General features: G+C 34.3%; 1 protein-coding gene across 4 annotated transcripts; it reads right to left on the reverse strand.

Moving 5' to 3' along the window:
- LOC18773898 (bifunctional 3-dehydroquinate dehydratase/shikimate dehydrogenase, chloroplastic) lies at nt 597–4,814 on the reverse strand. Of its 4 annotated transcripts, none has more exons than XM_020566679.1 (13): nt 4,725–4,814; nt 4,173–4,420; nt 3,946–4,051; nt 3,632–3,850; nt 3,521–3,559; nt 3,033–3,379; nt 2,887–2,950; nt 2,666–2,774; nt 2,432–2,584; nt 1,583–1,731; nt 1,195–1,357; nt 1,045–1,089; nt 597–905 (listed from the first exon to the last, which is right to left on the reverse strand). In XM_020566679.1, exons 1-12 carry the CDS (start codon nt 4,725–4,727, stop codon nt 1,046–1,048), a joined length of 1,644 nt encoding a protein of 547 aa, XP_020422268.1. In that variant the 5' UTR covers nt 4,728–4,814; the 3' UTR covers nt 597–905; nt 1,045. The 4 variants fall into 4 exon arrangements, with proteins under 4 accessions (XP_020422268.1, XP_020422267.1, XP_007207365.2 ...); XM_020566678.1 differs by having other exon boundaries at nt 597–940; XM_007207303.2 differs by lacking the exon at nt 3,521–3,559 and having other exon boundaries at nt 597–940.

A 12,210-nucleotide genomic window follows, 5' to 3' on the forward strand; every position in this document is an offset into this window, starting at 1 on the left:
TCCTTGGGATTAGGTTTGGTAGTTGAGAGCTTCGGCAAGTGTCTGGCACCTCAGAAGTGTCTTCCTTCGGCAGGGGAGAAGGCATGGCTGCCTTAGTGCTAGTCGCTTTGATGCTGGGTCTGCTCGATTCACTATGGTGTAAACAGTGGTCATGTGGACGGGGCTGGTAGGGGTGGGGTGGGGTGGGTTGAACGGAGGAGAGCCTAGGTGAGAGAGTTTGTTTTTTAATGTTATTTTATTATTATTTTACTTATTTAAAAATTTAAAAATTTTTAAAATTTTAAAATTAAAGAGTTAACTATAGTTACAGGTATAGACATGTATCAAATTATAAGAATTGTGGTGAAGATACACATTGAGTTAAAGTGGTGAGCAAAAATGCTCCCCTAAAAACAAACTCATTGATATGCTATAAATGAGGAAGTATTAATAAAAATTGAGAGATTAAATGACATGCTTCAAAACCGTAAAGTTGACTTAAGTTTGGTGGCAAACAAATATAAAAATGCAGGAATACCATAACCTTTTATATTTTACAGGATATTTTAGTTTAAATTTGACTTTTATATATAGATTTCAAAATTAATGAGTTGACGTCTAGGAAATAGAAACGGTAGGGCTATCCCTACTTTCTTCTTTAATTTCACTGCATATTCTCGTACAAATCCACCCACTGCTAATCAACAGAAGAAGCACGGGTGTATGGTAATTGGTACACAGAATTTACTTACTATTTTAGACTATAATAAGCTCCATGAAAGACCTAATACGGTGCCGTTTCTGATATCTTTGATAGAGATGATTGGTATAAGAAAGCAACGGTGCCTTGTTGCATGAAACCTTATTACCAGCACTCATATCATGGAGGTGAGGAGATGAAATTACTTTTCTTCTCTGCTGCATGACTTGAAACACAAGGCATCAACCCTAAGTACGCATACTGCAATTGGAAGATGCTGAATTTCAAGAACGATCTACAAAAACTTGCTCAAGAAAATCAATTACACGTTTCTTAAGAAACATAAAAGAAATAGTCAAACTAACCTCAAGAATGATTTTCCATAACTTTTCTAAACAGTTCCTTTGGAGCTGCAATTTACAGTTTGATAAAAAAAAACCAATAAGAGAAACAAAATAGAGACAATATTTTTGGTACAATTTGAATTCTTTACGCAATATATAGATTATTTTTACCTGGCAATCCAGTGAACTTTTCAAATTGTTCATATGCCTGTCCAATGAACATCTCCAACCCACTAACAACTGTGACACCACACTCTGCTGCTTCCCTCAAGAGTCTGGTCACTCTGGGGGTGTAAATGGCATCAAAAACCAATGAATATGATCTCAGAGCATGCTGCAAAAATGGAAATTAACCCATTAATTCTCTTTAATTTCTTTAATTAATTAGTTATTTATTTTCAATTACGAGCAATTATATGCATGTTAGAAATACAAGTTAGTTGCAAAGTGTTTGTAGCTTAAGTTATTAAAAGCAGTCACTCCTCCATCGAATCCCGCTGTCCCTATCGTTTGTATAAAAAAAAAAAATTAAAAGAAATACATGTTAGATAGTTCAAACCTTGGAAATGGGCGTGTCATCAACTTTAGGCTGCATTCCAATTGATGTTGTGTTTGCAAGAATCATACCATCCTCTGGGCGGATGTTAGGTAGATCATCAAGAGACAAAGCATCTCCACCCACTATGTCTGCAAGTTCTCTAGCTCGATCTTGAATAAGACCAATAAATAAATTGTAAGTCATCACCAAGAAGAAAATAAATAGTCTCACTGTTTTTTTTGCTTTCTTAAATACATAACAAAAGTTAAGAAAACTAAATTATAATTTAGCCAAATGTTATTGCATCATGTATAAGGTTTTTGTAAGTCATTCACTTTATATTCTAAAGTTAGGACTTTGTCTGGAAGAGTGTTATCAATAAGTTCTTTCTACAAGAACTTGTTAGATGGGGATTTTTGGGACAAATAAAGTTTGTTTATAAAAATCATTCAGCTAGAAATATTTTTATATTGGTTTTTTTTTTTCTTCCTTCTAAAGAGGATGTGTTACAAGTATATAATCTGTTTTGACTTGAAGACAAGAAACCCCCTTTTCTGTAGTTTAGACTATCACTTATATTAAAAAAAAAAAAATTTCCAGTTTCGATAATATTTCTTTTTCAAAATAGATTTTAGGGTAAATTGTAGTCCAATTTATATTTTTATCCTTAAATTTCAATAATAACTTCAATTACCGTCAAATTAGGTCCCTCGTTGCACTAGTGGTGTTTTCCGTCAAATTATTCTGTGGTAATAGTATAATTTCTCGAAATGATATAAGGACATTTCAAACAAAAACAATCATCCAGGTGAAAATGGAGTGAAAAAACAGAAATAGTTGATGAGCAATGGAAAAGAAAGAGAAGTGAACCATAGGTGCGATTGGCGATTACAAGCCTTGCTCCCCTCTGCTTTGCACCATAAGCAAGTGCCTTGCTAGCACCACCTGCCCCAATCACAACAAACAGCCTACCAGCTAAAGCTGAACCACTTGTTGTGTTCTTGCCACTATTATTATGGGAACCTGTAAAAAACACATATGCAAAAACCCTAAGCTTCACATTACAAGAACAAATAATCAAGTAAAAGCATTGCTAGAGGAAACCTTTCAGTCCTTCCTCAATGGCAGAAATAGCACCAACGTAGTCGGTATTGAATCCGAATAACTTCCCGTCAGCCGGTCTCCTTATAATGCAATTTATAGCCCCTATTGACTGAATATTTTGATCAAGATTTTAATCAAGCAAGTATGATTTAAAAGGCAGCCAAAACTTGTCCAACAGAAACTGCCAGCATCTTAATAATATGAAGGGTTTTGTTCACTACCTTGGCAACTGGATCAACCTCATCACAGCACATAAGTGCAGCTTCCTTGTGAGGGATGCCTACGCTGCGTAAGAAACGAAGAATACAAGCTGTGAACTTGAAGTAAAAAGAGCAAGAACAGAGTAATACTCGATAGAAAATTAAACCTGAATCCAGCAAAATCCATGGATGAGTATGTCTGGAAAAATTTCTGAATGTCATCTACCAACAAATGTGCATAAACTCCATCGAAACCTACTGACTTGAACACTTCATTGTACAATTTTGGTGATTTGCTGTGGCTGACAGGCTTGCTAATTACGCCAAACACTTTTGTGTACGGCCCAATCTGTCTGAAATTGTATAGATGTATTAGATCCTTGATTGTAGGTTGACTAGGAGCTGAAACTGTCCCTGGCTCAAGCATTCCATAAGTAAGATAACCGCCAAATTTTGCAGAAAGTATCCGTGAAATCAAACCCCTTTCACCCAGTCCAAGTCCTATCAATGGAACCTGAAATTCCAGAGAAAGTGTGTTAGAAATCCATTCAGCTACGATTCAAATAGATTGGCATCATTAAAATGGTATCTGAAGGAAGTTTGGCAATCTGGGGGAGTAGCCCAACTCCTTATAAGCGCCAGCAAAGTTTCTTAACTTTCCGACATGGGCCAATTCTTCACATCCTGACGGTACCTAAACAAAAAGAAATGATGGGCAAATCTTAAAAAGCACAATGCAACAAAGCATGCTACCTACTCTGCTTACTTGAGAATGAACGGCGATTTGAAAAGTGCGTGCCACATCAGTTATATCCAAGCAAGTGGTTGCAATCTTCACTATGTCAGCTCCAGTGGCTTGCATTGCTGCTACAAGATTGCCAATAGACTCCACAGATGGGGTCTCTTCAAAGTTGTAAGAAGAAACAATCACTTTTAACCTTTCAGGCTTCTTTCCTTCTATAGAGCTAATAAATTCACGAGCAACCTTCAAAGACAAGTAATGAAAGAGCCAAATTTCACTTATGCCACTAAAAACAAACAAACATTGTTTCAAGTTATACACATTTGTTAGAGAGCAACCTGAAGCTCAACGTCAACGTAATCAGCTCCGAGATCCATTGCTAATCGAAGTGCATCGAGTCGATTTTGTTCATCCCCATCGTACTGACCACCTTCCCATTTGGGCCTAGAAAAAGTACACATAATGTCAGCTAGGGGCTGGCTGGAAAATTCTTTGTTGTATCTCAACAATTCTATGGTTACCATAAAACAAACTCAATAACATAAGGAACTCTTGGGGAAAGTACCTATAACTGAAAAGTGTGGGCAAAGGGCACTCTTTAACTAGACGCTTGAGATCTTCATTGTGATTGAATGTTTTCAAATAATCTAATCTTATCTCCACAACGTCAGCACCAAGGCCCTTTGCCTTGCCCATATCAGTCACCATCTCACCCACTGACTCGGCCATTATCGGAACACAAACTAGAGTCGAATTCCTCCTCATCATCCCCTCACCTCCAACTTTCAGGGCATCAGAGCAAGAAGAACTAAGCTAAAACTCAACCAAAAAGAAAACAAGTGAGAAAATTCTATTCACATAATTGTCGGTGCAAAACACTCTACGTTTTTCTTGTTTTCCCTTTTATCAGACAAGTATATATATGATATCTGTTTGGTTGCTGAGAAAATTTCAGGAAAATATATGTAGCGTTTGACTGTTTATAAGCTTCTCTGTTTCCAACTTATTTTCTTGGCAACGAATCAGATAGACAAATATCTGATAATGTACTTCAAATTATTCATGAACCCAAAGACGAAAGGAGGAAAGGAAGATCAAAAGGCACAGAGGCAGTTACCATAATGTCACAAGAGAATGAGTGAAAGAGAAGAGAGCTCAGCTGAGACCTGAGAGAGAGGGAAAGAATGTCAAAGCACAGAGTGTGCTGTGCTGCGCATCCGTAATTAAGAGGGAGATTTGAACCGTCCTCTCTTATACTATAATGCCTACGTGGCATTACCTGATTGGGATGTCAAATTCTGATATTATCCAAGGGGTCCGAATTATTGAGGGCTCCCGTGCGTGAGCCATGACCCCACATCACAACGGGTTGGTAATAAGTCCATCATGTTTGTAGAGTAAATTCATGTGAAAGGTTTTTTTTTCTTGATTGAAATGATATTTGTGTACATAAACTTAGATGCTACGAAATAAAAGACTTCTAGTTTAAGTGGTTAAGAATATTTATTTAGATCGTTGTTAAATAAATTTTAAAATTAATTAAATACACACTACTACAAAATTATTTATTAAATTACTAATGTATATTCAGTTAATTTTAAAATTCGTTTAACAACACTTTTTATTTATCTATATGCTCAAACTTAAACCATCTTCAATAGACTCTCTAATTTTTTTTCTTTTGTAAATATCACGTGTATAATAACTTGGACAATATGATTAGGCCGTCTCAGCCGCTGGTCAAAAAATTTAAGAAACTAGACCAACCAAACTTAATTGGATTGCGCCCATTCCTACCTGAGAGAAGACTAGTAGGTGTTACAAATGGAAATTAGTGTGAGTGAAATGATTTTGAAACATGTACATTTTTAACCAGAGCACCCATGTGGTTGGCCAAATTAAAATAATATTAAAACAAAATGTTCAACTAAAATGTTTTGTATTGTAACGAAAAGAGGTCTGCTGATATTTTGATTAGTGTGCCGGTTTGAACCATTCTGAGGCGGTAACCCCACGTGTCTATTTTACAGTGGGTCAACTTGTCTTTTTTCAACTGAGGCATCTTAAATGCCTATAAATATCTTTCGTAAAAAAAAATAAATAAATAAAAAAAAGCCTATAAATATAGAAGACAAGTCCCATCAATTCATTTAGAATTCTATAGGATTTTGAAAGGCCTTTATTTATTTTTTATACATTTTTTGAACAGCGAAAAAAAACTTGCCTATCTTATATTTCATGGACATTTTTTAAATGTTTTTTCTTTTATATTGACTCATTATGCGCCGAGAGATAGAGAAAAAATGTATGAAAATAAACGTGTTATATGGAAGGTGTGTTTTTTTGTCTGGAATGTGACATGGAAGTTTTATTTCTTACGAAGAGTTGCTATTTTTCAGTCATGTATGTCATAATGGGCCAGCAGTTTTAAGTTGTGTCCTTATCTCTTATTTTTTTAGTGAAAGTTCAGTCCTTTTCAAACTGAGGCATCTGACACATATAATAAATAAATGCAAGTCCACATCAATTCATTTAAATTGCGTCTTTCATTGTTTTATGAACAAAAAGGTTTAGGGGAGGGAGAGGCTATCCTCACACTCTGGACTAGAGCAAACTCTAGATATTTTCAAATTTATAGATTTTCTACTAACACGGAGTTGTTGATGGTGGGACTCGATCATTGATGGGGCAACACATAATGTAAAAACCTTATTAGTAATTTTCTACTTTTCATTCATAGAAATAGCAAGTTTTAATGTGACAGAGTTAAAACATAGTTTCAGTTTGCTTTTCTTTGGGGATTGCAGTGCTGCTTGCACAACAATTCAATTGTTGTATCTTGGGACATATTTGCCAAATAAATTTTAGAAGCACTAGTTAGCAGACAATTTCGTCTTAAGAATATAGTACCAAGTTCTAGACTCAATCATTTATAAAGTTTTCATACTTTGAATTATAATTTTTTTTTAATTTGCAAATTTATAATGTAATTTTATTTTTGAAATATCTATAAATATAGTAATTATTATTATTTTTACCAACAGCAAGCCTTTTATATTTTGATCATTATGGGTTTGATGTACTTTAGCTGTAGTTATTTGTATACGGAGGACATGGTTATAGAGTTCATATTACATATAAGCTCAATCAATATATATTTTTTTTTATATAAATAAATTAGGGATGGGAGGATTTGAATTTGGGACATCTTTCAATATTGACAAGAGAAATATCATTAGACTAAGAGGTAGTTAGTGTTGGAATTTTAAAAGGTTTTAAAAAAATTTATCGTTTTGATTTATTTAATTCTTTTGGCTATTTCATTTTATTTATTGTGAGGGTTATAAATATTTAATTTTAAGGTTTTATTCTATAATGAATGCCTTAATTTTTTTAGTTTAATGTGGTGAATGTTACATGTTCTTGAATGCCTATAAAAGGCCACTCTTTCTTCACTTTTGACATACAACACAAATACTAATACAATACCATACTACCACAATACCAACAATACCACATACCACAATTTGATTCTCTCATATTCTACCTTTTATACTTTCTCTATGTTGAGGCTCAAAAAAGTCACGAGAAGCCCAAAGATATTTAAAGTCCAATATAACGTATAATGTTGGTCATGCATTAATCTAAGAGGTATTTTGGGAATTAATTCATTAAATAAATATAAAAATAGTGTGCATGTTATGCCAAGCAAATAATACATTTTTCATATGTCGATCACCTACCAAGCTCACATGAACCCAAGTCATGTGTTTTATGGGGTTTGCACAAGGGATTGTAGTGTGGAAGGTTACAAAGGTTCATAAGATCCAAGGAAGCTCTTGGATAATGGAGACTTTGGGCTAGCTACTTGGGAGCACTAAAGTCCAAGCCCATTAATTGGAGTTCTCCAATGTGGGTGAGCAAATGAGATATTTTTCAAACACTTTCTTTTATCCATAGGAAAATAGTAATTTTTCAATGCCTAGCTTTACCTGCTAGAAATAAGAATGTCTCAATGCTCCCTATTACCAGCTGGAAACAAGTCAATTCCAACACTTTCTTTTACCCAAAAGAAATAGTCATTTTTCAATGCCTACATTTACTTGCTGGAAATAAGAATGTCCCAATGCTCCCTTTTACCCGTTGGAAATAGACTAGCTCCAACACTTCCTTTTACCTATTGGAAATCAAAGAGAGCCTTCACCTTCTAAAAATTGGGAGGTATTGCTCAGCCAAAACCAACCTCTCTTGGTTGCTGCAAGCCTCCCAGCAACCATGAGTACTCACCTTCCTTCAGCTGCTGCAAGTATTCCAGCAGCCATTACCATTTTTTCTCCAACCATCAAGCCCCTTCATTTAGCTGATGCAAGCAACACAGTAGCTATCAACCCCTTCTTCAGCCATCAGGCCTTTCCTTTAGCTGCTGGAGCATCATAACAACTTCTTGCTTTGGCTGCTGTAAGCATCCCGACAGCCATCAACCCCCTTCTTCAATCATTACACCTCCTTCCTAGCTGTTGCAAGCACCATAACTATAAGCTCCTTTCCTTGAAACCATTCTCCCTACAAAGCCTCACCAAGCATAACTCCAAGCTTTTCCTTCCTTCTCATACCCTTCCAAGCTATAAACATCATAGTCTTCAAGCCTCAAGCTTTTCTTCCCATCCTCCTTCTCTTGAAACTCTTAAATTCATAAAGCATCACCTAACTCCAAGCTTTTCCTTTCTTCCAAGCTTTAAATACCATAGCATTCAAACCTCAAGCTTTTCCTTCCATCCTCCTTCTCTTGAAACTCTTAAATCCCTGTAGCCATAGTCATAAACAACAAATTATCGATACCCAAACTCAAACATATCTAACACCACGCCAAGCACATGCATTCTCATTTGCTAAACTTGTGGGTCTTTAGCTCCCACACTCCAAGCTCTCATGCCAAGCTCATATAATCTCATATCAATATCAGCAAGTCATCTTCAACTCTTCTTCAAACTGCCGGAAACATCAGCACAAAACACACAGCTGCTGGAAGAAGAACAAAGTACACCCCTGGGACTTGCTTCTCCTTCGGGATACTTTGGATCTAGTTCTCGCTAACTTAGAAAAAGGGGCAACGAATGCTTGATTCACCACTCTATAGCGATCCAAGAATCAACATGTCTGGACGAACCTTCCGATGGAAAAAGACCCCAACACTCTACTTATATTATTATTTTTGGGCAACGGTTCTGTGCCATGGAGACCTATATCTGACTGTGAACATGCTCATAGCAAACATTGAGCCTGTGCCATATCTTGGAGTCTTGTAGACACCTGCACGTAGGGAGGCTATAAGAGCTTTAGAATAGCATTTTGATGTGCATACTTTGCTTTTATAATCTTAATTTATTTTACTTTTATTTACCTATTATTTGTTTATTTAGTTTTACTTTACCTTAAAAGACTTTTCAATTTGTTTTATATATTATTTATATTATAAAGGGTTTTGCGTTTGGCTTATACTGAAAAAGAAAAACTATAATTTTTATAACAACCTAAAGCCCTTGTATGTTAAAATTATTTTCCTCTTGAACTGAAGTTGTTATAAGTTTCAAGTTAAAGCTGTAGAACGTTTGTTAATTTTGTGTAATTTCATTTTTATATAATTTAGTATTGTTTCAAAATATCGGTTGGTTGTTTTATTTCTTGCATATGAGTTTCCTTGGTATATTAGATAAACATTGTTGTACCTAGTAAGAATTTATTGAACACTTACAAACCCAACTATCTAGTTCTAGTATAGATGTAACTTTTATTTTTAAGGTGGGCTTGAGTTTATATTGCTTTCGGTCTAAGTGAAGAACAGGAGTTTGACAACGTTCTCTTGCTTTAAGATTCTTTTATTTAACCACTCTCCCTACATCACAAATTTTCAATTATTTACTTATTTATTTTCTAGTTAACACGGGGAAGTCAAATGCTAAAATTCAGTCACACATCGACACAGGGATAAGAAATCTAATTTATGGTAGTTTCTATCTTTGGTCAGTTTGGTATTGTTGTACTGTAAAAATAATCACTGTTAGATTTGCTGTGAGAGAAAGCAGTTTGACGTTTCGTAAACTTTTTGTTATAAGTGTTGTTGGTACTGATTCCCGTATAATTAGAAAATGATTCCCACATAATCATTAAATCCAACGACTCTTCAAAATTGATTCCTGCATAATCATAAAATAAAAGCACCTCATTAGCTTTCCCTTATAGCTTTCTCTCACAGTAATTTTTAACAATAACTGATTCTCATAGTTTACCGAACGGGCTGGGCTTCCCAATTTTTTTTTTTAAAATCACTCATCACTCCAAATAAGTAATGTCAAATGGGCACTAAGTATCAAAATATCAGTTAATTGAAAAGGAAAAGAAAAAAAAAATAGGGCCTAACCATATTTGATTATGGGACCATACCATTGCATTTGTGCATGTCGATTTGAGCTTTACAAAGATGCTGCCACTATAAGTAACTTGCATTTCGGTCAACAGACAATTAAAATTTTCTTTCTATAAAGACAAATTTGATTTGAATATTAATTGTTGCATTTTCGCAAATTTTTGTAGTATACTATTTACTTTGGTTTCAAATTCTTGAAAGGAAAAAAAAACCTTGCAAACAGTTTTTTTGTAGTTTAATTGTTTTGAATTCAAAATCTAATATTGCATCAACTTTAGTTTTGGCCTATTTTGTATTCAGTAGCTATATTAATTTTTTTTTTTCATTTATGGCTATTAATTTTGCAAAACTAGCAGAGAGTTTATGTGATATTATTACAAGTTTTATTGAGCCTAATTATTCTTTATTTTGCTGGCTATCATTGCTTTGAATTTGGCAGAAAAAGATACCATTTTTGTAGTATATATGCAGTAGTTTAACACCTTGGTTTGACTCTGATTTGGGAGGCAATCCACTACTATAAAAGCCTTAACTAGTTGGCTAGAAAAGGGAGAGCAGCATATTTCGAGAAATGTTTTATAATAATAATAATAATAATTATTATTATTATTATTATTATTATTATTATTTTGTTCATCCACATTTTTTTTTTTCATGGGAAAGGTTCTAGTGTTCACAGAATACGAGCAATGCAAGTGTACACTTACAAGGGTCATAAGTTGTTATATCTTAAAGAGTAGGGCTGCCATACAATCTACCTACACCGAGACATTATCTTTTAGGGGCGAAATTCAAAAAGAACTTTTCAGAGGGATGTCGCAAAAATGATTGGCATTGACAGATAAGTTTTTCCATTTGTTTTGTTTGAGAACTAGGTTTTCAAGGCAACATGTTTTATGCATAGTATTATCTTGTTGACTCATCTGGTGATAAATTAGCATATACATTACTGATTTATTGATTTGAGTTTTCCAGTGGTACATCTCTTCAATCTGAATATAACACCTAAGTGCCCGTTTAGCATTGCTTATTTGGGGTGATAAATGATGTTTTAAAAAATTTGGGAAGCTACGCCAGTTTGGTAAACTATGAGAAAATCACTTATTGTTAAAAATTGATGTGAAAGAAAGCTGTAAGGGAAAGCAGCAAATGAGGTGCTTTCATTTTCTGATTATGTGGGAATCAGTTTCGAAGAGGTACTGGGTTTAATAAAATTTACAGACTTCCGAAAATACTCCAATCTATTTCACGCAATCTTTTCTCTTTGTGCGTTTTCTCCTTCGCATCCCTTTACTTCTTCACGCCATCTCTTTCACAGAGTTCTCCTTCTCTTGAATCTCTTCTATTCTTCGTATTATTTTTTTCTTGTTGAATCAATTGCAGTATACTTCTGAGAAGCCATAAGACTCAGGTAAGAGGCATATTATGTTTATTTCTTCTCAATTTCATTCTTCCCTCTTTTTCTTTAATTTTTAGGGTTTTAACTATAAATTTCATTTTTCAAAAATACTTTTCATATTGGTCAAGTTATTAAAATCCTAGGTGTTATATTACTTACTTTTCACATAGAGTAGGTCACATGTTCTTAGATGCTTATAAAAAGGCCACTTTTCCTTTACATTTGACATACGACCACATAACACAAATACTAATACAATACCATACTACCATAATAATACATACCACAATCACCACCACAATTTGTACTATATTATTATTTTGGGACAACGATTCTGTGACTTGAAGACCCATATTCGACTGTGAAAGTGCTCATGACGGACCTTGAGCCTGTGTATTGAGAGTCGTATCTTGAAGTCTTGTAGACACCTGGACATAAGGAGGCTATAAAGGCTTTAAGACAGTGTCTTTGACGTGCTTCACCATACTAGGCTTGCTTTTATAATCTTAATTTCTTTTACTTTTATTTACCTATTATTTTTTTATTTAGTTTTATTTTACCTTAAAAGACTTTCCAATTTATTTTATATATTATTCATAGGCCTTATTTATATTATCAAGGGTTTTGCGTTTGGCTTATATGGAAAAAAGAAAACTATAATTTTTATACCAGTTGCTCAATTAAGCCCTATAATTGATATGCATTGAGTTCATTTTTGTACGGACGCATCGAGAAAATTTCACTTCTACTTAATTTGATGGATTTTGCACTGGATTTATT

This window comes from Prunus persica, chromosome G6 (assembly GCF_000346465.2).
Source record: "Prunus persica cultivar Lovell chromosome G6, Prunus_persica_NCBIv2, whole genome shotgun sequence".
Lineage (NCBI taxonomy): Eukaryota > Viridiplantae > Streptophyta > Magnoliopsida > Rosales > Rosaceae > Prunus > Prunus persica.